This window comes from Oculina patagonica, chromosome 12 (genome assembly GCF_052425735.1).
Source record: "Oculina patagonica isolate OP01 chromosome 12, crgOcupat, whole genome shotgun sequence".
Classification (NCBI taxonomy): domain Eukaryota; kingdom Metazoa; phylum Cnidaria; class Anthozoa; order Scleractinia; family Oculinidae; genus Oculina; species Oculina patagonica.
The window spans coordinates 19,208,584-19,235,847 of NC_135769.1; the positions used below are offsets into that span (position 1 = coordinate 19,208,584).

Here is a 27,264-nt window from a genome sequence, read left to right on the forward strand (position 1 = left end):
TGGGTCTTGTAACGAAGTCACGAAACTAAATTTTCCATTTCGCGAATAAAAATTTGTTTTCACGGTTCTCAGAATTATACTTCAACCACAATTCACAGAACTAATTTTCACGATTCACTGATCACAAAAATCGCCAATTCTGGAGTCTCGAAAATTACCATGCCTCCTCTTAACAAATATCAGAAATGGACAGAACGTGATAAAATTAACAAGATAGCGAAGTTAGAGGTCCCTGATAGTTAAAGAGGAGAATTTGCATATTGTCTTGCAAGCAAGGTCTTGTTCTACAGTAACTTTTTCCATGCAAATCTTCTACACTGCTCAAACATTCAACCATGAAATTTCACTCTTAAATACCAGTCGCTTTAAATTGGTCCATCTTGTTAACTTCTGGTATTCGTCCAATCATATTCCATAATACAAAAGTTTTAATCAAACTTAGGTTGTACGTGATTCACAGCTGCACAAGGGTTATTATGTCTTGTTGGCATCAGTGCGATGCAGGATAAGTTACATTTGTACAAGTTTGTGAACCATTTCCTCTTTGGTGATGAGATGTGTTGTGCGATTAAGAAGTTGCATTAGGGTGTTAAGGTTGTGTGACCACTCGTTTAGAATCTCGTTCGATTCTTTGTGTGAACTGAAGGTTACAATGCCCGCTGGACGGTCAATTCTTGCAAACACTGTTTTGGATACTACCAGCTCAGAGAGGAACAATTCGGTCTCCTGAAATAGAACAAGAAAAATGTTAACTTAGTTTTGACAAAAACTACAACAGACAGCGGCGACTCTTGTCCAAGACATATCGTAAAAGAGAAACAAAAGGTACATCTCTGTGTGTAATTAGCGCTTTGAGAACAAGGAAGGTATATCATTTAGTGGCTCGGCGGCTCATCAGTGGACTTAACGTTTATAGAACGAGGGAAGTAGGACCTGAATAATACACCTTCCAGGTTGCAATCGACTGACCAGCTGACAAGTCACCTCAATTGGTACAGCTAGAAAAGGGGTCCTGTATACCATAGTTAAAGGGACTATGTCACGGCTAAGTTAATCTTATGTTATTAAATTTTGCCAAATATTCGCTATGAAACTAAATGTTTGCAAAGAAATTAATTCTTTGATACTAAATGACAAAATCATAGCTTCATTGCAGCCAAATGTGTCTTCCGGGCGTCATAAATTAAAGTTACAAGCAGACAAGATTAACTTTGAAAACTGTTCCGCCGGACCATATTTCAAAAGCCCGCATCGCAATCCGTTTCAATCTTCGACAATTTTGGCCATCCGTACCTTCTTTTGCATTTGGTGCGTTATTTAAATACTCCTTCACTGTTTTAAGAGGTTATTTTATACATTTAAACAAATTTGATGGTTATTTCCTATGCCTACGTTTGGCTAAAATCCGTGACACGGTCCCTTTAAGCCAAAAGCTTTAGCCCTGATGCCAGATAGGCTTATTTCTTTTCAAGACCTTTTGTCGGGGGGCCTAACAAAGAGGGGACCTTATTTCCTCAAGCAGAAGCATATAACCCCGAAGCGTCTAACTTCCCTTTATGACCTTGGGACAAAGCTGGGGATTATTAGAGCTCCCAGATGACCAATCAGGAACGCGGATTTTTTTGCCCTTATATGGAATCGTGTGCAGCTCCAAAAAAATGGCGGCCGCTACGGGGAAACCCACAAAGAAGTCAAAGAAGATGGTCTCAAAAGCAACGATTTAGGTGACTCTGGTGGTTAAGCCGACTGGAAAGTCTAAGGCAGAAGAAAATGTTTTGAAATGGTCTTCAGGGAGGTCAGGGATGCGTTTGAGGTTTAATTTGGAGCATTAACTGCGAATTGGAAATTTGTCAACTCGAGTCGCGGTAACCACATGCATGGCCATGCATAGTTTCCGTTAATTCATTCATTGAAGATTTGAAGCGTACAACAATTTTTTTTCGAGAAAGTGAAGGGAATTAAACTCAGTCAGGTATTCAAGGTTACAGGTAAGGTGTTGTGAGTCTGTGCAGCAGTGTCAGATGTAGGTCACTTCTTGCTTCACCGTTCGAAGTCGTCCATGTTTAATTTGTTGCCTGTATGAAGAGTTTTTCAGTGTTAGTTCATGTACATCAACATGTACGTTGAAGAGGACGATGCTTCTCTTCTTAGACTACGTCACTAGGTTTTTGTCGTCATTCGTATTAAAATAAATGAGGCTATAGATACAAAATGTGCAATCGCTTTCGAAAGCGAAGCAAAGTTTCAGAAGAATCCTGTGCACAGATCGATAGGCTAGAGGTTTAAGTGCACAAATAGCAATTTTTAGCAATTCATGCTTGCATGGAGTTCGAAGCATTTAAATCTGTAGAAAGCGTCTCTAGTTTTTTTAAATAAACATAAGGACAGAAATTGAAAATACCTGTAGTTTATAGTGTGAAAATAATTTCTTCAAGCTCCTGACCTGGCCTTTCTCTTTTATTTTTTTAATTCAAACTCATTTTTAAAAATTTTGTTAATAATTAATGGCTCACCACAGAAGCTTTGTTTCATTTGAAGAAATAAAAAAAAATATCTCCTTCTACTCTTTTGCCATTCCAATATTGTCCAATATCTTCCATGTATAATTTTTTAAAGTTAATTCCCAATATGAGAATGAAGCAATATTTAAAAATGAATTCATTTCAACTTTCATATCTACTGACTCTCCTTGAATTTTGCAGGTTTCAAAGAACTGGCATTAATTATTATCTCCTTGTAGCGAAATATAAATGCCAGTAGCTCAGTTTTAATGATAATCATTCAAAACTTCCCAAAAATGTAATGTCAGAATGAATGTAACTCTGTTATGCCCCCTCAGCCCTGCATCTGACAATATTGTGCTATTTCGAGCCAAAAAGTGTTTTATCTAAACAAAGTGATTAACAGACTATCTAGTGTTTTAAATAATGTAGCTGCTGATAATATTACCACACATTTTTGCAGAATAAATAAAAGAGAAGGTGGATAAATAAAATAATAAAAATGAAAAACTTTTCTTTTTTAATGCTCATAATGTTTAATCTTGGAAACAGGAGTGGTTTTAATTGTAAACTGGGGATGTCAAATAAAAGGGGGGATTTGAAGAGCTTTACAGTTTTGATAACAGCTACATGTAGACCATAACAGCTGTTCATAATTTGACAAATAGAGCTAGATATAAGGTTGTGGAAGATCATGTGATGAGTTATTATACTAGCATCAAGAAGCTCTCTTTTCCAACAAACCATACTTCTTTTGCAACGGTTTGTACAGGTCCTGGGAAATCTAGATTTTTTTGTGCACTTCCAGACTGGGAACCCTGAAAAAAAAAAACTACCATTCCTGGGAAATTGAACTTAAATTGAAAGAATAACATTTAAAAAAATATGACAGAAGTATAAGGATAAAAAGATTTGAAGTGAAGGGGTAATGTGAATTGAGTTGAAAACTCATTTGAGTTTTGAAAAGTCTGGAAATTTTTTTTGAAAAAGGGTACAAACTTTTCTCACATTTTTTCAGCATTTAACTGTGTTAAAAAAATTTTAAGATTTATTTAATTTAAAATCATTTAATTAGACAATGCTAAATAGACTCAGTACACTCCAGGATTATTCTGTTTTTTAAGTCTGCGTGTTGACTGGAAAAGTATAAAACAGTACTGCAGTGTTAATACTGCTTATTAAGTGTGGTTTATTAATCTCAATAAAAAACTAGCCAATGCTTTGTTCACAGGAGACAAGAAGTGTTTATCTGGTAAGGGGAGATCACAGGTGAATGAAACCTTCAACTAATTGCTTATGACATAAAGCACAAATTAAAAATGCAGTTACGTTTTATCCACATTCTTTTGTTAAGTAATTAGTCCAGTTGACTTAGCACAAAAGAATATCAATTAAGTGGTCACACTTTTGGCTCTCTTGCAGCCAAAGCACATGCATTGTATATTATTACATTCATGAGATTTGAGAAAATAATCAACCATCATTTGTAACCAAATCTCCCCAATATTTAATAACAGCTGGTACTAAAAAGTCCTGAGGAAAACATTTGAGATGTTTTTTTTTTTATCCTGGATTGTACCAGCAGCACCATTGGTAGATTTGCTTTTTCCCTTTTACATGTCAGTCTTAATTAATGTATAAATAAATTAAACAAATGTATCAGAGGTATGGAATGAAATTGCACTTTATGATATTTTTGTTCCCATCTTACCTGACAACATTATTAGTCACTAGAAAATATGATATATATTTGAAAAACAATCTGTGATACTTCTGTTTTACAGTAAAACTTTCACTAAATGCATGAGCACTCAAAATACATGAAACAGTCTGTGACCAGAAAAAAAAACTTTATACAGATGACATATAATATTGTTAATTGTCTATACATGTAGCATTGTCAATTCAAAGAAAGCTTAAATTGTAAATAAATGACTTATTTATTTTTAGGAAGTTGTCCCTCCTCCATCCATAGATTCATCTTAATTTTTGCCTTTGGGGAAGCTGGCAGGTAGTACTTGATACTAATCATTGTTCATGGCCACATTTAGCTGCAGGTTAAAACTTGGCATAAAAGCACTGCCATTTGAGCAAAGAGACCAGGAATAAGGAAGCATTTGGCAAATAAATAATAAATATTATAAAGTAAATCTGATTCATGTCTGCAAGAATGAGAAAAAAACATTGGCATGCATGATGATAAGAAATTTAATTTAATCCTTCTCTCATATAGTTTAAAAAAAAAAGCAATTATGATTTAAGAGATACATGTAAGGCTATTATAAGGGCCTTTTTGCTTATAATGCGAATTATGCCAATATTTATATTGCTACCAGTTCATGCTGGTTCAGTTCAGGCTTTAAAAGGCTCTTAAGTTAGCACAAGACCTCCACCGCCGCTATCATATTTGTAATATTGCAATCAACTTAAAATTAAAAGGCAGTGCTCGGCTGTAAGTTTTTCCAAACAGAAAACCCCACGTTCTCTTCAATGCTGACTTGCAATTGATCGCTGGAGCTTCTAGGCCTGGAAAATGAGTGAGAATGAAACCTAGCATTAAAGAGGTAGCATTTTCCAAATGCATCGCTGATTAAAATTTGTCGGGATCCTTGCAGGATAAATCGTGCAGGGATATAGGGCAGTGTTTATCGCTGAACTCCATGAATTTGGATGAAGATGTGGGGGGCTTTCTATCGAAATATATTATTAAAATAAAACTCGTCACTAGCTCCACGTTCTTGTCCGTTAGGATGTTTGAAGCATCGTACTTCTTGGTGTTCCTGGACTTTCGGATTCTCTTTTTTATTTACAGAGTTCGTTGTATTGGCCTGGGTGATTCCGTTGTCTGTGGTCGAGGAGCAATACATCGATATTTTTGAACAGGAATGCTGCCGAGTGGATCTTTCCCTCGTTCGCGTTTTCACTCTCAGTTCCTGTTAATTCAACCGGATTTTTTCTTTGCGAAGTTAGCCTATGCTTTTTTCTTAATATGTATAACTGTTGTGGTCAAATTTACCTCACAAAAGTAAAGTTTTTTCTTACATTACAGGTTTGTTTATTCCACGACAGCGAATGGCGGACATTTTGAGGTTTTCCCTGACACTCGCGCGATGGTCGCGCGTGCGATGAATTGATCCATATTAGGAAGTAAAATCTGATTGGCTCCCCGCGCGATTTAAAAATCCCCAGCTGTGGCCGCGAGCTATACGCTTCGGGGTTATATGCTTCTGCCTCAAGCCATATACCAGTTAGGCAGCAAATAAAGAAATAAAATGGACTTCTTATCTTTTAGTGCTGTTTAGAAACACCTTTTCACAAATAGTAACTTAAAAAAGTAAATGGGTGGATAAACCTAAGCAGTACTAAACCCCAAATTTTACCCCGGATTTCTCCTTGAATCTCCTTGGAGATTCAAGAATTCAGGACTCGACTGAATGTATAAACACAGATGACTTACATCTACAGTAAGGTCCAAGAGCTGACCCATTCTTCTCAGCGTTAATCGAGTGTAGTACTTAGCCATGACTCTGATGTTCTGTTAAATATATAACCACACAATACAGTCATCATCATCATCATCATCATCATCATCATCATCGTCATAATCATCATCATCATCATTTTTTACTTGCTACATAAGAAGAATTATTAAATACAATTTGAACAGTTTAGGTTGTGCGAGGGGACCTCCAGGAAACCACTACAATCAGTGTCAAAATGTTGGCGCAGTTGCTGTTTTTCTTACATGTAACATAAAAAAGTTCAGTAATTTCCTCTCTCCCCCTTTGCAATGTTGCGTAGCATGCAAAAAAAATAATGCCTGCAATTGCTGCTTACTTTTGCTCACAAACTGAAACACACTGCACAGGTAGTTTAGGCACATTGTACTATCCAACATTGAAACGGGGGGGAGGGGGTGGGTGGGCTAACGACTTTTGTCAGTGATTGTAGGCTTATAGGGGAGGCCATCTCAGTTATCAATATATTTTATAATTCAAGCTGTGAATGTGCGGCTTGGCCAATTCAGTATTATTTCATTAAAAAGTCAATCATCTTTTTCTTAAAAGTAGGAAAGCTTGTTGGACCAGTGATGGATATAAGAAGCAAATTTCAAATTCTTATCATCATTAGAAGAAATAGAAAATGGTGCATTACTAACAGGAGAGAATATTTTGGAAAGTTTTAAAGTTGATGTAAACCCAAGCAGTGGGCATGGTTTGACAGAAGTATTTTCTATTTCTTCCAACTTTCTCTCCTCTGTTAACAGCAATTTTCACAAACAATTTTCCAGGACTTTTCCAGGACTCAGATTGATTTTTCCAGGACTCCAAAATTCATATTAACTCTTTTACTCCCAAGATCTCAATATTATTTCTCCTTACTGTCTGCCAAACTTTTCTTACATTGTTAGTTCTGAGAATTCTGTTGTTACCTGAGTTTAACAGATTTACAGAACTTTCCAGGACCTGTTGTCTTTTTCCAGGACTTTCCAGTCCTGGAAAGTGCCACAATAAAATTCCAGGACTTTCAGGTTTTGAACCAGTACCCGTACAAACCCTGCTCACCACACAAAGGAGCAGAAGTTCCCTGAACAGACAGGTAAAAATTACTTTAAAGTTGTCATTTTCAAAATCAAAATGAGAACAAACTTATAATCAAACTCACATGCTCCACGACTCTTTTACGCAAGTCTTCCCACCGCTTCTTGCCTTCATCTGTTCCTTGTTCAAACACCCCAGTGGCAGAAGAACCCGTTCTTAGTTCAGATTCGTACAATTCCTTGATATGGGACCATCGCATTAGTTCAGCTGTTGTGAAGCACTTCAGGAGATCTCTGACAGATGAATCATACACCAAATTACATAATCATACAGTAGAATTCGGATTTCCATATCCTTTATTTCTTAAACCTCCTGATAACTTGAAAAATTGAAAATTGATCCCATGGATTTGCTTATCAAAGTCAAAGAAAGTAATTTTTACAAACCAATTTTCATTTCCCTCAGAAGTTTGAGAAATTGGGATTGCATTGTAGTATTTATTTTTTGCCTGGGTTTTTTTTTTTGGTTGGGGGTTGGGGGGGGGGGGGTTTTTTTTTTTTTTTTGAAAAAAAAAAAAATCGGTTTTTTTTGGGGGGGGGGGGGGGGGGGGTTTGGGGGGCTGGGGGCCTGGGGGCTATTCTGTTACATTCATTTCTTGCCCCTTATCTTCCCAGTAAGTGGAATCACAAATTTAAGATCAAATCAACACCAACAAATCACCACGGCTACCATTCCAATTCGAAACTTAAAATAAATTGTCTGTGGATATACGACCAGATGTCTCGGTACCAAACTTTACACTGAATGATCACTCTCAGACACAGTAACAATCACTCCATCTATTTGCAATTAAGAATTTTTTTTAGGAGTTGCAGCACCATTTATGAAGAGCTCTTTGTTCTGAAATCTCCACAAGTTTGTTTACATTTTTCTCTGTTTCTTTTGGTTGGTTATCTGATATTTAGTATGTGACAGTTGACACCGAGTTGTCACCACTAAAGAGGCAGAAATGAAAACTCAATAGATATACATGTGCAAGTTCTCTTTCACCGGCGTACAATGTATGTGTGCGGCACCTGGTCTCTCGCAGCATTACTACTCACACTTCACACAACTTCAATTGAGAGAGCCTATAACTGCAGGCTGCTGCAGGCATATAAATGCTATGCTTGTACAGTACATAACTAGTGAAGACACGCCTGTAAGGACATCAATCAATATACTATACCTATAGAGAGGGATTTCATCCAAAGTCTTCTCTTCACTGACACGGTGAATAAGATCTGACTGCTCATTATCATATGGGGCAAGAATGAGAAACAGCACAGCATTTCTTAACACCTATAAACGAGAACAACAACAACAAGGTTAAGTAACAAAATGTTGAACTTTTTAAACTGTGAATCGTGAAGGCTTAAAGAAAAGTTTTATTAATGTTCACCATTCTTGAAAATTGTGGGAGGTGTGCTGGCCTAATGGCTAGCTACTTCAGTCCTCTCTCTCTCTCTCATGTAGTGCTACATGTATACTCTTGAGAAAGGCAGTCCAGGGGAATCACGCTGGACTCCTGATCGTGCAGTCTGTAGTTGAGCCCTGGCCGGGTTTGCCTCCTACACAGCCGTCATTTGACAGTGTTGTGTGACATCCCAAAAAACAGCTGTGAAGGAGACTGTGGCCAGGTTCATTATGTTGTCTTTTAGGACAAAACAGTACATAAAAGTGTATAAATGGGAATGGCTAAAGTTATTGCTGGGGGTAACCCTGTAATAGACTAGAAAACCACTGAGGAGAACTTGTGGAACTACTCTCAGTCGCTTCATGCACTGAAACAGGAGAAACGTGCAAGGCTTGAATGCAGACTTAAATTTGTTTTTCTTCTTGGAAAGCATTGAGAGTTAAAAACTTAGCAGTGCTTACCTCATGCTTTTTGTTTTTGTCCTCCATGACTGACGGTGTGTCAAACATTGCCCTGTAGTATTTACAAATATCCAAATAACTGCCTTCATGCCTTGCCACCTCGATCATTAGCTGGTAAAATTTCAACTTTAAGTCCTGGAACATATTAAAAAAGAGATCCAATCTTCACACAAAAGTAACATTGCAGGAAAGAACTACTCAATAGCTTTCAATTGAATGATCACACAACACATGACTAGCGTTTCATCCAAAGACGTAATTAATAGTAGAAGCAGGGTTTTACTCTGTAAAGAATCCAATTACCCCATTGTTTTCACCTTCTCTGCAGAAGGTCAACTAAAGAATTAAGGAGGACCAAAAGGTCAGAGAAGCTACCCAAAGCTCTGCTGGAATGATGGAGGATGCTTGACTGAATGAAAAGTGGGGAAGAAGAGGGTGCAGCATGTGGGGAATTGAATAAGATCAACTGTTAAAGGTCAAATGAACAGAAATTTCAGAATGCCATTTTAACCAACCAAACGGTAAAACTATCCATTATTGAGTAAAACTAGTTGTACCTTTCGGTAAGTGCCAACGAGCGAAATACTCATGTTTGTTCATAAGAACAGATATTGAATGGTTTTTTATAGAACTATATTTGAAATGACCAAAATATGGTAAATTGTATTTTAGGTAATATGCTAAAAAAGTGCTACTGGTGTTCATAAATGACAGCGTATTCTCGCGATCGCGCACTCTTTTAAACACACTAAAAAACGTACACAGATGTCTGCTTCGCAGGCTACGGGATTGACAGATTGATAACTCTTGACAAATCTTAAATTCTTTTCAACGTTAAAATGTCACAAAATGTAGGCAATAAATGAGGTTTAATCACTGTTTTGTAAATACAACACGTGATGGTTAAAATGTTTCCGTTCACAAAAGGGATAGTTGCATTTCAAGAACTTCTTATAAATCAAATCCCAAAATCAAAACTGCTAAGATGCTTTTTTAAAAATAATTTTCAGTAATCAGAGACAGTAATGCACGGGTCAGATTTCAGTCTCGCATGCGAAGTGTCATGTTCTATTGTTCAGTTACGCAAAACTTGAAAAATTTGAACAGAAAACAAAACTTGAACGGTCAAGGATTATTTGGAGACAAGTATTTGATTTGGAATAAATCATCGGTCAAACAATTACTATAAACAAAATCAACACTAAAAGGAAGCATTTACCCGACTTTGGCATTCTCATAAGTCAAGAAAACTCTATTTGAAGTCAACAGTCCGCTTTTGATTTTCATGTCTCTCTTCGATCGTAAATCAAAGGACTCTAAAGTCGAAAGATTATATCATCGCTTTAAAGACCTTGATGTTCGTTTTTTCGGCGGTCGAATATTCTGCAGGATATTCTCTTTCGATTTATAGTTCCCTAAAGGTGTATTTATCGGTAAATTAAAGGGATGAATGACCACATTGAAAATTTTAACAGCGAGCCGCACGGACGCCATTTTGGTCATTTGCTCTCTAGAAAGGAGTGAGAGACTGGGAACCAGTTGGGAAGAACAATACAATCCAAATATGGGGTTTACTTACACCCAAATATGGTCAAAAAAAGAGTCCCTTACGCAGAACTTAAGATTTTCTCTGCCTATACACTCATACGCACACGGCTCTATGATTCTGCCGCCTCGACAGCCTCGCCTCTTGGCTCGGCTGTCTCGTTGGCAATTAAGAAAAATTTTCGCTTTCCGAGCCTTAAAGCGTGAATTACAGTAAAAAATACGAAGATTTCCGAAGGCTTCACGAAAACGTTTTTGAATGACTGCGCACTGAAATGGAAGGAGTGGGACGAGTTTGTGACGTCATAATTGGTGTTTTTGAAGACGACCGCAGACTGATTCCGCAGACCGCACTGACGCCAACGTCAACGACAACGTCTGGTGCAAAATGAATTTATATTTTACTTGAGAATCTCGCAGCTTTCCGGACGCATTCTGCTTATTTATTGCTTTAAGAACTAGCTGTCGCTGAATATTTAAAGAAAGCGTTCAACCCCAAATAGAAAAACCAAAAATTAGCCGTCGTGGCTGTTGTCCAAAATACGCAGAATTTCGTCATTTCGCGTTCAGTTGTTGTTCGGCAGAGAACGGCTTTGAAGTGTACCAAAATTCAAAACGCACGTGCATAGTTATCGCGCATGCAGAACGGCTTTGAATTGTACCAAAATTCAAAACTCACGTGCATAGTTAACGCGCGTGCAGATAATTCTGCTCATTAATGTTAAATGCTTATGAGAAAGAACAATAGAGATTCCTGATTTGTTTTCATACCAGCGTGCATTCTACCTATGTCTTACATGACATGCAAAACGACAGCAAACAAAACTTAAAGCTATTTTTGTGTTTTAGCTATTCTATTAAAAAAACTCAGAGACTCAAAGGACAGTGCAGAATGCATTGGAGTCGACAACTGAAAGTAGTTAGTTTACTTTTAATTAGACGTTGAAACACCACTTGTATTTCTTCTCGGGTTTTTCTTAAGCTAATCTTTGCAAACTTAACACAACACCTTTGTTCATTTGTTTGTAAGATAGTTTTGTTTTCCTTGAAAATGCCGTAACATGATACTTTTTTATCGTTTTTGTTTTGTTTCACGGCGAACATCGATAGCATTTGTCTTCCTTTCAATAATAAAGCCAATAATTTCACTTTAATTTAATTAATTTACGGTTTAAACTGCACGAAAGACGTTTCTCAAAAGTAAGGAACAAATCTAATCAAAAAACATCTCTTTAGAGAGGTTTTTTAAAATGCAGTACAGCTAGGATAGTTGTTTCCTGTTTATCAAGAGTTTCAAGCCGAAAATCCCTGTGCGAAAGTCTCAAAATTTGCGGTTTTCACTTTGTGCCACGGAGTCTGCAGGAATCCTACAGCAAACACGCAATACAAGCGGTGCTCATGAGAGTTCCAGAAAAAAATGTAGACTACATTGTAAACTGCGCATGCGTCAGGCGCAAAGTACGTTGCCCTAGAAAGAGTACAGTACCACAAGGAGAGCAAAGAGTTTTCTGAAACAAATATATACCTTTGAGATCTTCATATGAAAGTAACGTAGATACAGTATGCTCCAGGTTTTACCTGGGGGGTACAGTCAGGTGCTCCCCACCGGCTACCCCCTTCACAGAAATAATTAATTAATTGATATTAATTAATTAATTGGTGATTAAAAGTTTACACCATAGTGCGTTAGCGCTTGAGGGGTTTAGCGGACGACAGCCCCCACCAAACCATCACAATAGTGCATTCTGCACTAATGAGCCTCTCTAAACAACAACCAATAATCAATCCACTGAAAAACGGCTGAACAGAACGAAATAACTGCTCGAAATGTCACTAAACACATTTATTTAGATTTTAAGGTGCCGTCTGCGGAATCGGTCTGCGGTCGTCTTCAAAAACACCAATTATGACATCACAAGTTTTTATTTCCGACAATTTTTCCGAGCACTCTACGATAATGACAGCCTAAAAAAAGCATTTTTCAATTTGCAATATCTCTGCGATGTAATAACCGATTGCTTTGAAACTTCGGGATGTGTTTATTTGGCTCTTAATAAACACATGGGCAAAAAATACCAAAAATCGAAATTTCTGTTCATTTGACCTTTAAACTCCAGTCTACCACCTTAAACAATACTTTGTCAGGTGGCACATCAGATACAAGCAAACAAGGCACAATACCAGGCCATCTTTTCACTACTGGTGTCAACACCACATTGGAAGGATGAGGGGACTTGTAAAAGTAAACAGCTACCAAAGCTTTGTTGTGACCGATGTAGCCTCTTAGGTTGTTTACCCTGACTTGTAGTTTCAGTTACTCACATGAGGTAAGTCACAACACAACATAGCCTGTGAACGGGCTCTTTAGTAGGGTATGAGTGAAAAAAATCTTGGCGAGTGGAGCAAGCAGAAGAAGGTTGGATAGACAAGACCTTTCTATCCAAGCCATGCTTAGCTCAAGCTTCTCTTCCCAATTTTTCTCTCTACACCCCTCTAGATCTGTTGCTCTCGTATCTTTGTTGTAAAACTAAACTCCTCTGCAAACTGAAATCAACGAAATCAATTCCAATTCAGGTTCAGTGGACGCGAACAAATTCTAATGTCATTTTTGAATTCTCTAAGTACTTTTGGTTCTTTGCAAGTATACTGCTTCTTTTCCGCCCATATCAGTTAATGGGAGTGAAAACAAAATTGATCTTGGTTTTTTGCTTGGGATATTGTTTGCATTCAGTTTATCGTGTGGCTCAACTGGCGTTAGGAATATCTCATTCCAAGTTAACTTCTTTACAAGACCTTACAAGACCTTCAACATTTTGATTTTGACTAGTGTGTTGTGGCAAGTTTATCTTCTAACGAAACACCTCTGTACACGGTCAAGAAAACAACAGATAACTTTGCCTGTTCACAGATAAACACAACAACACTCCAATGTTGTTAGCTGTACACAGCTTTTCTTGAAGTGCTCTGTCATACAGTATTAAGCATAAAGTGAAACAAGATTTGCATGACAAACCTGCTCTTGATTGTTTTCAAAAAACTTTGGACTGATCTTCTTGCTGATGATCTGTGTTCTAATGTAATCCTTCTTAGCCAGACACAGCCTCATTTGTTCCAAGATGAATTCCACTTTTTCACGTCTCTCCATTGAACCATATGTTTCAACCTGGACGATCATAAAAGAGCCAATGGAATGAGATTTGCTGTTTAATTCTCCTTTCCTTGGTTTTCCTCATTACACTAATAAGGGAGCTACAGATGTCATGGGTACAGCACCGTTCGCAAATAAGCGTCCCAAAACATACGCGAAGAACGCGTATGCTTTTGCACATACGCGCGTATGCGTATCTGCGTATATGCGTCTGCGTATATGCGTATGTGCGTATACTCTGTATACCCGTATGCTCATCAGTATGTATGAGCAAGCTTATTGTTTTTTCTTTTGTCAAAAATTTAGTATCATATTCATAAACTCTTCCCTGTTTGTCTTTTGTAACCCATCTAAATCTCACCCAATCATGGCATCCTTGATATTGTTGTTGTTGTTTTTGGATTTTACCTCTTTTGGCGTCTTTCTTCCTTAGAAAATATAGTTTATGTTTTCCATATAATTATTTGCAGGCAATTTTGAACAATACAAAAAATAATTTACAGTGTTGTAACATAGCCTCTTTAAATATAAGGATTTTTATTATCATACCTGAAGTTCTTGAAGAATGTTGGCTGCCTCTATAATAACAAAAACATTGAAAATGTGTAATTCACTTACTGTACTGTATGTATATAAAGTACTATGTAATATAATAAGTACTATCACCAAAAAGGTGAAGTACCATTTACTCCACCAAATTTGAAATGATAAAGATAGCCACACTTTAGACTGCTAGAAGCCCTGGAAGCCCTGAAGAGCATCTTGTTCAACACAAACTATTTTTTCTGAGACTTGTATGACAATAAATACAGTTTAATACCTGCAATATCTCCTTGGTCTTCCTTTATTTTAGCTAGCATTCTTGTCAAGCGAGCTCTTTCAATTTCAACATATATCTATAGAAAAAAAAAACACTTGTTCAAAGACAATCATCAGGCATTTATCCATTATTTTGTTATCCAGGTACATGTTGTCAAGTGGCGCCCGTTTTATGAGGTCCAAATAGGCGTAGAACTTTCTGTAGAACTGTACGTTTCTACACATTCCATGATTCCTAATCCATTATTGGGTAGCTCTGGAAATTATGCGAGTTTAAAATAAAACGTAGAGCCGTAGAAGCCGTAGAGTTTAAAATGAGAATGTAGAGCCGTACAAGCGTAGCGTTTAGAATGAAAATGTAGAGCCGTAGAAGCGTAGAGTTTAGAATGAAAACGTAGAGCCGTAGAATCGTAGAGTTTAGAATGAACTGAAAACGTAGAGCCGTAGAAGGGTAGAGTTAAGTACACAGCGTATAGTATACTTCTACAAGCCTACTTCTGTACGTCAATGTTCATTCTAAACTCTACGCTTCTACGACTCTTGAAAGCATAGAGCTGTAGAAGCGTAGAGTATAAACGGTACACAGCGTAAAGGACACTTCAACAAACCTGCGCACATGTTCATTTTAAACTATACGCTTCTACGGCTATACGTTTTCTAAACGGTACGCTTATTATTATACAACGTTATACGGCTCTACATTCTCATTCTAAACTGCACGCTTCTACGGTCCTACATTTTACTTTTTAATTGAACGCTTCTTAGGCTCTACGTTTTTAATCTTAAGTATATGCTTCTACGAGTATACTTTTTTATTGTAAACGGTATGCTTCTGCAGTTCAAGTCGTTTTTATTCTAAACTGTACGCTTCTACGAGACTACGTTCTTATTCTAAACTGTACGCTTCTGCGTAGAGTTATAGAAGCGTAGCTCTAGTTAAGAATTAAAATGTAGACCCGTAGACGTGTCGAGTTAAAATGAAAATGTAGACCCATAGAAGCATACAGGTTGGAATAGTACAGAATAAGAACATAGGGCCGTAGAAGCGTAGAGTTTAGAATAAAAAAGAAGACCTGTAGAAGGGTACCGTTAAGCTTGCAATTATAGAGCTGTAGACGCGTGGCGTTTACAATGAAAACTTAAAGTTGCAAAACCGCATAGTTTAAAATGAAAATGGAGCAGTGGTAGAAGCCTCGAGTTAAGAATGAAAACGTAGAGCCGTAGAAGCGTATAGTTTAGAATGATAACGTAAATCCGTAGAAGTGTGCAGTTTAAAATGAGAACGTTACGTTGAGCCGTAGAACCGTAGAGTTTAGAATGAAAACGTTGGGCTGTAGAAGCGTAGAGTTTAGAATGAAAACGTAGAGCCGTAGAGCCGTAGAGTTTAAGAATGAAAACGTTAGGCTGTAGAAGCGTAGAGTTTAGAATGAAAACGTAGAGCCGTAGAAGCGTAGAGTTTAGAATGAAGACGTAGAGCCGTAGAAGCGTGGAGTTTAGAATGAAAACGTAGAACCGTAGAAGTGCACAGTTTAGAATAAAAACGTTGAGCCGTAGAAGTGTACAGTGTAGAATGAAAACGTAGAGCCGTAGAAGTGTAGAGTTTAGAAAGAAAACGTAGAGCTGTAGAACCGTAGAGTTTAAAATGAAAACGTAGAGCTTTGAAGTGAAGAGTTTAGAAAGAAAACGTAAAGCATTGATAACGAAAAGTTTAGAATGAAAACGCCTGTACTAATCTACGGCTATACGCATTTTCAAGAGCTACTGTCTTATCTGTGAGAACTGTACTAAGTAGAAGCGTAGAGCTCTACGAAAATCTCTACGCCTATTCGGACGTCATAAAACGTGCCGGGTATACATGTTGTGGTTTAATTTTTTCTTTGGTTTAAAATTTTTCAAACCAGTTTGATTTTGATTTCCCTTTGTTTGAGATTATGTTAATGAACATAAGACAATGAAAAATCAAAATCAAACTGGTTTGAAAAATTTTAAACCAAAGAAAAAATTAAACCACAACATACACATCACGTAAGTGAGTCCATGTTTACGGGCTTTGGCTGTTCATCCATGAAAGCATGTGGGCTAACCAGGGAGAATATACGTTGGGTGTGAGAGGAATCAAAGTCCACCTTGTCTCCCTGAAATATCTTCATTGTTCCCAACGTAACAAGATTACAATCTAACAAATTACTCGTTGCTTATTAATTCTTGGAACATAAAACAATGGCTGCAGTCACATCTACAACGTAACTAAAGTTTAACTTTAGTTAGTCTCAAGTTATGTGACATCATACCTAACTGTATTTAGTGCTTTTGGTTGTCTTTGCGGTCACACCAATGCAGTTAACTATAGTTAGTTCTGATTAGCTTTTGGATATTCAAATTTACAAATGACAGCCCTTGTTGTTTAATTAAACGCTGCCCTCAAATAAAAACCGCCCTCGAATAAACGCCGCATTTTAGAGCAGAAAATTTAATAAACGCCGCCCTCGAATAAACGCCCCATCACGATGCCCCGTTTATTCGTATTATAGACTCAAAAAGCAAATGCAGTGAAATATCAAGTTTGAGCAAGCCTAAAATAATTATTTTCCTTGATGGTAACAATGTTTTAAGATATTGAAAATGGCTTTTGAGACAAGTACTACAACATGTTCCTGTTTTCAAAGTTCAAATGTTCAGTTACCATGCTGTTGTTTGCAAGAAATAAATCAAAGTTTAAATAAACGCCGCCCTCATATAAACGCCGCCCTCGAATAAACGCTGCACTGGAATCGCGACCGCGTTTATTCAAATAAATACAGTATCTGTGTCTAATTGTTCCTCTATTTTTTCTATTTTGAAAGGCATCTCTGCATTGAAGAAAATAAAAATCTGGATGCTAGATGCCGAAAAATTCAAGCTTTTTTTTGCTAACAATGGTGATATGTAATTTCTTGGCATGTTGTTTTTCTTTTTTCCCTTCCCTTCATGCTTTGTTTTGCATATTTATGTTCCTCTCGCACGTGCGAAAAGAATTGTCGCATTCTGATTGGTTTTTCGTTTGTAAACTTAAGACTAACACATGAACCCAGCTTGGGTATAACTATAGTTAGTCTGTATTGTTTTGGATCAGCGAGGCGTAAATTTTCAAATAACGATAGTTAAGGTGAGCAAAGAAGCGGTCACATTATCGAAATAGCCAGCTATAGTTAAACCCGTCTTAACTATAGTTAGTAGCCCAGATGTGACTGCAGCCAATGTCTAGGGGCTTGTTTCTCCATGTTCCAAAAAGTTTTTGCACCTGGAAAGTCACAGCAAAATCTCAAACCCTATGATTAAGGAGCTGACTTTTATTCGCATATATGAACAGGGGCTTGCTTCATACAAAGTTTTAAGCCTATACACTTCCTTTTTTTTGAAGATACAGACAGAAAGTGTAAAATGCATGTTTGATCCTCTTGTATTCAAAGCCAAATGCTCCTAATGTCAAAAACCTGGTTAAAAAAGCAACCTTATAAGCAACTGACCACTCTGAAATATTCTAAAAGTAACATTAACCTATTTGAGTTGCACAAGGTTGGCAGCATAACAATTGTATGCTTTCTTAATATTGTAATGCGCTTTTGATCATTTTTTCGACGTTTTTGCTTGTTTAGCAAAAATGGTAGAATAGGGGTTAGTAGACAAAATTTGGAACCACACATTTGTAAACTCTCAAGGGACTTTTTTAATTTATCAAGGGACTGTTTTAATTTCTCAAGGGATTACTTTCCGCTGTGGGTGATCACTTGCGATCTCGTGAAAAAAACGTGACTTGTCACATTTACAAACGTTATATAACAATTTTAAAAGTGACATGTCAGCTTTCTTATCTCAACGCACGTGTGTCTGAAAGGCGATCTATAAAAAGCGTCGCACAAACAATGGATTGCGTAACTAAAACACGAATAAATAATCACTAGCACTTACATCGCGTTGAGAGCAATGTTGCATGAATCGGCTTTACAATATGCGATCGTATCTACGCAGTTCGAGTGGAATTTCAGTCAAAGACAGCAAAATTCTTTCGTATTTCATCTTCAAATATAATTCGAAAGCATTCACTGTATATGTGGCTTTTGTTCAATCCTGCGCTTGATATCCGACCCTTGCCGAGCCTAGACGTCCTAGACAAAACGCAGCTTGAGTGTAACGATTTGTTTACGCAATGTTTTCTCCGACAGTAGTCGGAAATATCCGTATTTTTTTTCGTGCTTTTTCATGGAGCAATCGTAACGATATGGCCTTGAACACATTGAACGGCGGTCTACCAAAAACAATTCAAATATAGCGTCGCAAAAACAAAGCGTCGAACGCATATTTTGCTGTTTCATTTCACTGCCTCGAAAGGTCCTTGCAGTTTTAAAGTATAGAATTGTCAGATCTTGCTGAAATTTGCACTGTTTATTTGTGTAATGTTAAGGAATATGTGTATAAATACCCGGTGCGAACGAGCCATTTTTGACAAAATTATATGGCTGCATTTCCTCCGCGAAGATAGGAAATTGTTAAATTAAACTACAAAGAAACTGTAATGATAAGTTCGAAGAACAATGCACAGGATAAACCTTCGACTCATACTTCATGCAAAAACGTCGATATCTCGAAGAGACTTTGATTTATGTTAAGAAGCACACTATAAATATTAATGAATTACAGGGCTGCAAATATTTTTTTTCACTTGAAAGGACATACATTGAATGTCCTACTAAGACACCATCTTGGTCAGACAAAAAAAAAATGTGGTCGGACAGATTTTTTTCATCGTTGCCGTAAAATGATTTATGATCCAAAAATTGTCTGGACATTACGTCTGACCACACTTGGGATTTTATCGGACATGGGCAAATTTTGGTCGACCACTGTCCAATGACCGACTGTTAGAGCAGTTTTCAATTGAGTGTCGTAAAACCAAAACCAATGTAATTACTTCGGCCAATCACAGAAGACACGGACAATTCAGTGAGCCAATCAAAACTCGAAGCAAATACATGTAGCTGGCACGAAGCGCGGAAAAACGTGCGCGAGCGAGTCGTGATTGGTTTTGGTTTTAGTTCTGATTGGCTGAGAAAGTGGCGCGAGATTTTAAAGCCAATCACTGAGCGTAGTAATTCAAAACCAAAGCAAACGCAATTTACTTTCGACACTCAAGTGAAAACCGCTCTATTTGCACCCCTTTAATTATTGTTATTATATTATCATTAACTTAACCTTTCCAGCTGTGACTGTTCTAAGCGTGTCAATCAGTTTCAATTTGCTTTCCAGATCAGGAGTCTGCTCTACATATGTGAAAGCCTCCTGGATCATTTTTGTTACAGCCTGAAGTAAACAAAACAATAAAGTTATCACAATTACACAAAATAATGATGGCTTTTGCTTGTGTTCATGAGATATTTTAGGGGAAAAAAACAAATACGTTAAAGGAGAAGTCCACTCCAGAATGGCCATTTATTTTCTTTACGTCAATAAAAAGTTTACACAAAGATATGTTATTCACCAAAATTTCAGCCTCCAACATGCGCTATAACCCTACGAAATCTTCCTCAAAACTCGACAACTGGACGCCGCGCCGCCATCTTGGAGCTGGTAATGTATGCGTAACGTCAAAGAGCTCAGCCTGAAGTTTGGTGGGAAAATTTTAATATTCGAAACTCCTTGTTTTTTGTATTTCTTGGAGCTTTGTTTGAGCAAATGGAGCTGCACAAACAGGCATTTTCACAAACAAAAGCCACAACGAAGAAACAAGGAGTTTCGAGTATTTAAATTTTCCCGCCAAACTTCAGGCTGAGCTCTTTGACGTCACGCGTACATTACCAGCTCCAGGGTTATAGCGCACGTTGGAGGCTGGAATTTTGGTGAATAACATATCTTTGTATGAACATTTTATTGGCGTAAAGAAAACAAATCGCCATTCTGGAGTGAACTTCTCCTTTAAGCAGCAATGCTGGTCAAAAGTCTTTTAGGGACACTTGCAAAGCACTTGCCATCCAATGACTCCTTCCCCCAAAACAGGTTATTTACAAATTATTTAAATGTAAAACTGCCAGTGAAAGGATACTTCAACCTCTTTTTTTTTTTCAAATTGTTAACAATCATTCACTGAAGTGGAGGTGACTAGTGGTGGATATTTACAATGGGTTATTCCAGAAAAAATACACACCTCCCCAACGGATGGAAAACTGAAAATTCTCGTGCGGGGGTGGGGGGGTTGGGGGGGTTAATGGCTCGGGAAATCCGGGCGGGAGGGGGGGTCTGAACCTAAAAATTCTTCCTTGGGGGTCGCTTTTAACTTTAACTCGATCAATATGTTTTACCACTTAAAAGAAGAAGTTTGCATCTGAAAATATTGTAGTCTTCCACTTTATGGTGTTCTTACCTCATATGCTTCAAGTTTACTTTCATAGGTCCTTTTAATCATGAAGAAACATCGCGATAAATGGATAACAACTTTACGATAGGAAAAAACACTTTCGACCGAGCATGCAACGCCTAGAACATTTTTACGGTACCCAGGCCACCCGAGGCTGTGCTTTGCAACATCCTCAAAAAATGCGAAGAAAAGACGATCGGTCCGGCTGCAGGTTGTACTTTTCTGTTTATTTTAACAAACCCGAGAACTCCTTTTGCTGGCTAACATGTGTATACACAACATGTGTATACACAATACACAATTTGTGTATTATTTGGCAACTTCCAAGTTGAAGTTGAAGTTGATGTCTTACGATCGATATGTTAACAAGTTTATGAAAGCCAGAACGTGGACATTACGCATGAAAACTTAAATTCTTGAAAGAAAAGCAAGAGCTCCAGTTGACCTACAGACCCATATAATTAGGTAACAAAATTTAAAATTATTGTAGTTCAAAAGGCTTTATTGCTAAGCCTAAAGTAAATGTCACACTAGCTAATAATCCTAACAGCGAGAACTCGATATTGTAAACACGCGCCAATTTAGGCAGCCTTGTCACCAACAACTGAAATTATAGTTTTTCTTTATTAGCACATTAAGGACTTTTTTCACTGTGTTTTTTCTTACATTTACATAATTTTTAAGACTTACATATTTCTTATCTTGTACATTTGTTGTTTGATGAAAAAAAGCAAGTGGCATTTTCGAGGGGAGTGTACTGGAAATCACTCAAACACACGCGCGATCGTTTCAATAATCTGATTTGAAATATTGAAATTTGACCCGCAAAATTCGCAACATTAGCCAAGTTTTCAAAATTATAATAAACAGGGATCTTTTGGAAGAAATGTTACGTCGTTTCTATTAGCCATGTTCGAAACGAGCAGGGTACTGGGTACGAATATTCAATATCGATTAAATTGAAAAATGAACCCTGTCACCTGAAAGAGCATCCAGAAATTAGTTTATTTACAAAATTTGATTGTTATTGGTTTAAACGCATAGGTATGGTTCACTTTTAGAAATCGTTAAAATAAGAAAGCTTAGTATGGATTGGAGGGACAGCTTATTTTAACGATTTTTAAAAGAGTACCATGCCTTTGCATTTACACCAATAACTTTCAAAGTTACTAATTTTTGGATGCTCTTTCAGATGACAGGCCCAATTTTTCAATTCAATCGATATTGAATATTTTTACCCAGTCCCCTGGTCGTTTCGAACATGGCTAATTGCCTGTTGTGTCCAGTTAAGGTGTTTAAAAAAATGGAAATCCGGGTGGGAAGGGGGGGTCCTTGAGCTTGGAACTCTGGGCAGAAGGGGGAGGGGGACTAGCGATCTGGGAAATCCGGGCAGAAGGGGGGATCAAAAAGTTTTGCCATCCGTCGGGGGGGGGGGGGGGTGTATTTTTTCTGGAATAACCCAATAAGCACTTTAAAATACACCACCACCACATCTTCCCAGGGGAAAAAATGTAAAGTTACCTGACTAATCATCTTTGAAAATTATACAACTACATGGTTACTAGCTCTTAGAGAAACTCCTAGAAGAGTAACTTTGGATTTTACCTGTTTGAGCTGGCTTCTCCTCTTGGTTAAGATCACTATATGTTCATTGAGTGCATTCCAGTCTTTGTTCTTGAAACAGAGTTGGACAATACATACCAGAACACGGCTTGTAGAATGCATGTCAGCAGCCTTAAGACCAAATTAATAAAATTAATGATGTAAGTAGGTAGCTTGGCAAAGTGGTTAGAGTGCCTGACTTGAACACTGGAGGTCCTGGGTTTAAGTCCTGGATCTGGGGGGTTACTAGACCCAAAAACTTCCTTAGGGATTTCAACATAACCGAAAAATATTCCTAGATTTAAAATTAACCCCTCAAAAATCAACAGCAAAACACATTTGTTTGTACTTTATTCCCAGAACTACGCAGCCAAGGCACTACCACGAATCTTTCAGATTGTTTTTAATACCCAAAAAAGCCCTACTTAAGTTAAAAAAATACTTGCCAAATTTTCCTACCCAAAAAATCCTGGAATCAATCAGTGGGGACTTTTAACCTTGCTATGTTTTACTTTTAATTGTTTCTAATGACTGAATGCTTGGTTCCATAGCACTTGTACTAAATCAGTTACTGAAGGTAAAAAAAATATATATTTTCTTTGTTTACTGTCTCATTGAGAAAAAAAAGTCTAAAATAGTTTTTGATATTTCACATCTGACAGAACAAACGGCCAATGATGTGTAGCATTTGTATTAAGTAAAGTTTGTATTTTTTCTTACCGTTCTAGTTTGTTTCTCTAAAGCTAAAAGAATCTCCAGTGCTTCACTGAGTTTCCCATCCTAATAAATAGAGACAACACCATTGACAGTAAATCATATTTTCGAAGAAAAAAATTTTCGTCAAAAATTATGACAAAAAGCGAGTCCAACACGTGCAGAACAAAACTGTTTTTAAGAATATTCCCAGTGCAAAAAATTTCGTGAAAACGGTAGATACTTACCGTGGCTAGTTTCTCACATTCTGGTATTCTTTTATCTACAGTATCACTGTAGTCAACTTCCATTTTAACAACATTTCCTTTCATATCCGTAGAGGTCGCCATTTTGAAAATTTGGTCGCCTTGCTGTCAGAAACCCCAAAGGAATCATGGGTAGAATTAGTCAGCACTCGGCCCAGGTTTCCATAGCGTCAGTGAAGCGCGCGCGCGAGGAGCCAATTTTTCCATTCATTGCAACATCCCAAGATGTTTATTGTGCCGCTAAATCCCTAGAAATACTCGGTCAATTGTTCATAAGATATTTGATGGGTTATGCACTTCATACAGCACATGAAGAAATGAAATAGCTAACCTGAAATCATACCCTCCTTAGAAAAAAGAACGCCTGATCGCAGGTTATGAAATAGCCTGCAGATATATACAGCATTCGTTAGGGAGAAGATTGCGTGACGAGCCAAAAGGACGTCTGTATTGGACGCTACGATACATATTGTGATGTTCAACAGCGCGTAGACACTCTCTCCTCAGAGGCTCCTTTAGTGGGGAAAGCGGAAAAAAAGGGGGGAGGAAAGCGAAAAATACCAAAAATAAAAAAATAAAGGGAGCGCGGGGGACGACGGAAAGGGTCCCCCGCGCGCTTTCGTTTCCATTCTATCAAGGCTCTGCGCGCTTACTTTTCACCTCTCCCCATTTCCCAGCCCGAATGAAACACGAGAGAGGCGCAGACGAGAAAGGGCCTGATTTTCTTTTTTGTAGTTTTCGGGAAATAATTTTCTTATTTTGATCAACCGTATTTCATGTTGTATTAGTACAGATATAGAATTGCATGACGTGAGCACATCAGACCCTGTCACATAACAACAACAAAGGATCTTTCTTACAATGACGAAAAAAATTAGATTGTCGAACAATTCAGGACTGGTAAACAAGACTTCCTGTTGTCCCTTCTTGAACTAAATTAAAACGCAAGGATTGATCTGCCTGATATTAAATGTTTGAATCATGTTCAATGTTGGTTGGGGAAAAATTAATCTTATTCAATTTTTCTGAAGTTGTTGATTAAGACCTGTCAGAAAAATGTTTTGCCAAATTATGTGTAAATTTCGATCACTACTCAGCCACATTTTATTGTTACACCCCCAAACACACCAATTATAGAAAAGCAACACAACTGTTAAAATATAAAGAGTTTTAATTACACCTTGAAAACTCTAATAAAACGTCTACGTCTAAACTTTTCACATGATCATTATTACTCTTTACAAAAATTTACACAGTCTCGCAAGTCAGTGTTATTTCAGACCCTTTTTGACACTATGAAGAGGGACTGCCCTTCCAGTCAGGCAAATTTTAACACAACTGTTCATTGTTCAATTTTCTAAGTTCCAACTGAATTTAGAAGCACTTGCGATGTACAATGGCAGGGCCAGATTCGTCATATTCCTGTTTGGAGATCCACATCTGTTGGAAGGTGGACAGGGAAGCCAGGATGGAGCCTCCAATCCATACAGAGTACTTGCGCTCTGGAGGAGCGATGATCTTGATCTTCATGGTTGGTGGGGCAAGGGCAGCAATTTCTTTCTGCATTCGGTCAGCAATACCAGGGTACATGGTTGAACCACCAGAGAGGACGGTGTTGGCATAGAGATCCTTACGGATGTCAACGTCGCACTTCATGATAGAGTTGTATGTCGTCTCATGGATACCAGCAGATTCCATTCCAAGGAAGGCAGGCTGGAACAGGGCCTCTGGGCAGCGGAATCGCTCATTTCCAATGGTGATCACCTGGCCGTCAGGAAGCTCATAGCTTTTTTCAAGGCTGGAGCTTGATGCTGCGGTTTGCATCTCCTGTTCAAAGTCCAGGGCAATGTAGCACAACTTCTCCTTGATATCACGGACAATTTCACGCTCAGCAGTGGTGGTGAAAGAGTAGCCTCTCTCTGTGAGGATCTTCATGAGGTAGTCAGTCAGATCCCTACCAGCCAAGTCGAGACGCAGGATGGCATGAGGCAGAGCATAACCCTCATAGATAGGTACAGTGTGACTCACACCGTCACCACTGTCAAAAACAATGCCAGTGGTACGACCAGAGGCGTACAGGGACAGCACAGCTTGGATGGCTACATACATAGCTGGTGAGTTGAAGGTTTCAAACATGATCTGCAAGAAAGTTAACCAAGAACAGAATTAACTTACAATCAGACACAAACAAAAAAATTAATTATTAATTGCTCTAATATAAAATTGGAAATTCTGGTGATTAAATTTGCGCATGTTACGACTAAAGCTAAACTAATTTGATGTGCAACTTTTAGAATGTTTTAGCGATTTCAACGAGAATTTTTGTTAGAGGCTACTTTGAATCATTTCCGGGCCGAACAAACAAGCGATCAAGCAACTGAGAACATTTCCGGGCAAATTGGTTAATGCAGACGCCACCCAAAATCCGGTACATGTCTAAATAGAATTTCCCTTAATATTTAAAATACGCGATTTGAAACATATCAAAAGACAATCAAAGACAAATTAACCGGTTGACTGCGCACATTACAGATAACTGGGTTTTTTGCAGGCGGAGTGCTTTTCGACGCGATCAAAACTCAAAACAAAACAGGGGGCGGGGTGCAACTCTTTCTGGCATAGTTTCCGACAAAAGCAAGCGAATTTCAGAAAGGTCAATACCTGAGTCATCTTTTCTCTGTTTGCTTTGGGATTCAAAGGCGCTTCTGTGAGGAGAACGGGATGTTCTTCAGGAGCAACTCGAAGTTCGTTGTAGAAGGTGTGATGCCAGATCTGCAAAACAATCCACAACACTGTTTTAGAACTCGGATCGCGCGAAACAAATAGCTGGTCAAATGCAACGGTATATTTACCTTCTCCATGTCATCCCAGTTTGTGACGATTCCATGTTCAATGGGATATTTCAGTGTCAAGATACCTCGCTTGCTTTGGGCTTCGTCGCCGACGTACGAGTCTTTCTGGCCCATACCAACCATGACACCTTGGTGACGAGGACGGCCAACGATCGAAGGGAAAACGGCTCGAGGAGCATCGTCTCCAGCAAAACCGGCCTTGCACATACCGGATCCATTGTCAACTACCAAAGCGGCAACATCTTCATCGGCCATTTTAGTTTCAAAGGTTGGTCTTCCAAGACACTGAAATATCACAACTACAAGCTGTGTGCGCTTCCAAAGCAAATAGGACGATCACCGGTTCCGCGCCGGTTTTTGTACCCTGTTACACAACAATAGTACACAAGTTGTTACCAAATTTGGTCATAGTTTTGTGCATTTCAAGTCACCCAATGGGGATCGGATCCAACAGCGAAACCGACGATATGACGTCACAAGCCCACTGCGGAACATGGAAATTTTTTCCTTGGAAAACGTGAATAATTTTCCTTTCTAGTCAATTTAATCATTGCAAGGGGCGATTTCGTTTCATTATTTTCAATTGAATATATTTTGAGATCAAAATCATACTCTGTAGAATTTTATTATCCAGTAATAAACACACCCACCCACCCCAGGTGCCAATATAAAAACAACAATATACCTTTCAACAAAGGTCAATACCCTCCAAACTGAAATATTCGATGAACCGGCGACTTTCGCGGGCGGATGTTGAGTCCTTATAGATAGAAATTAATATTATATTTTTGGCGATTTCTTCAAGGCGAAGACATGACTCAATACTACAAGGGAAAAAGAATTATCTCTGAAATCTGGGGTTCAAAACTAATTTACTGGTGTTTTTGTCAACGCGCGAGATCATAAACATTAATTATTTTTTCTTCAGGAAACAACTTGTCCTAAATTCGGATTTATTGTTGATCTCTAGAAACAATCCCAAAACTCAAAAT

The 27,264-nt window shown here is 38.0% G+C and overlaps 2 protein-coding genes across 2 annotated transcripts; both read right to left on the reverse strand.

Moving 5' to 3' along the window:
• Positions 1-23,524, reverse strand: LOC144632522 (26S proteasome non-ATPase regulatory subunit 12-like). Its single transcript, XM_078491188.1, has 12 exons — positions 23,403-23,524; positions 23,182-23,241; positions 22,465-22,593; positions 19,701-19,808; positions 14,473-14,548; positions 14,202-14,230; positions 13,518-13,667; positions 8,960-9,094; positions 8,271-8,383; positions 7,167-7,335; positions 5,959-6,036; positions 1-726 (listed from the first exon to the last, which is right to left on the reverse strand). Exons 1-12 carry the CDS (start codon positions 23,502-23,504, stop codon positions 511-513), a joined length of 1,365 nt encoding a protein of 454 aa, XP_078347314.1. The 5' UTR covers positions 23,505-23,524; the 3' UTR covers positions 1-510.
• Positions 23,525-24,573: 1,049 nt separating this feature from the next.
• LOC144634026 (actin, cytoplasmic-like) lies at positions 24,574-26,609 on the reverse strand. The gene is made up of 3 exons (XM_078492964.1): positions 26,273-26,609; positions 26,082-26,192; positions 24,574-25,559 (listed from the first exon to the last, which is right to left on the reverse strand). Exons 1-3 carry the CDS (start codon positions 26,525-26,527, stop codon positions 24,795-24,797), a joined length of 1,131 nt encoding a protein of 376 aa, XP_078349090.1. The 5' UTR covers positions 26,528-26,609; the 3' UTR covers positions 24,574-24,794.
• Positions 26,610-27,264: the final 655 nt, after the last annotated feature.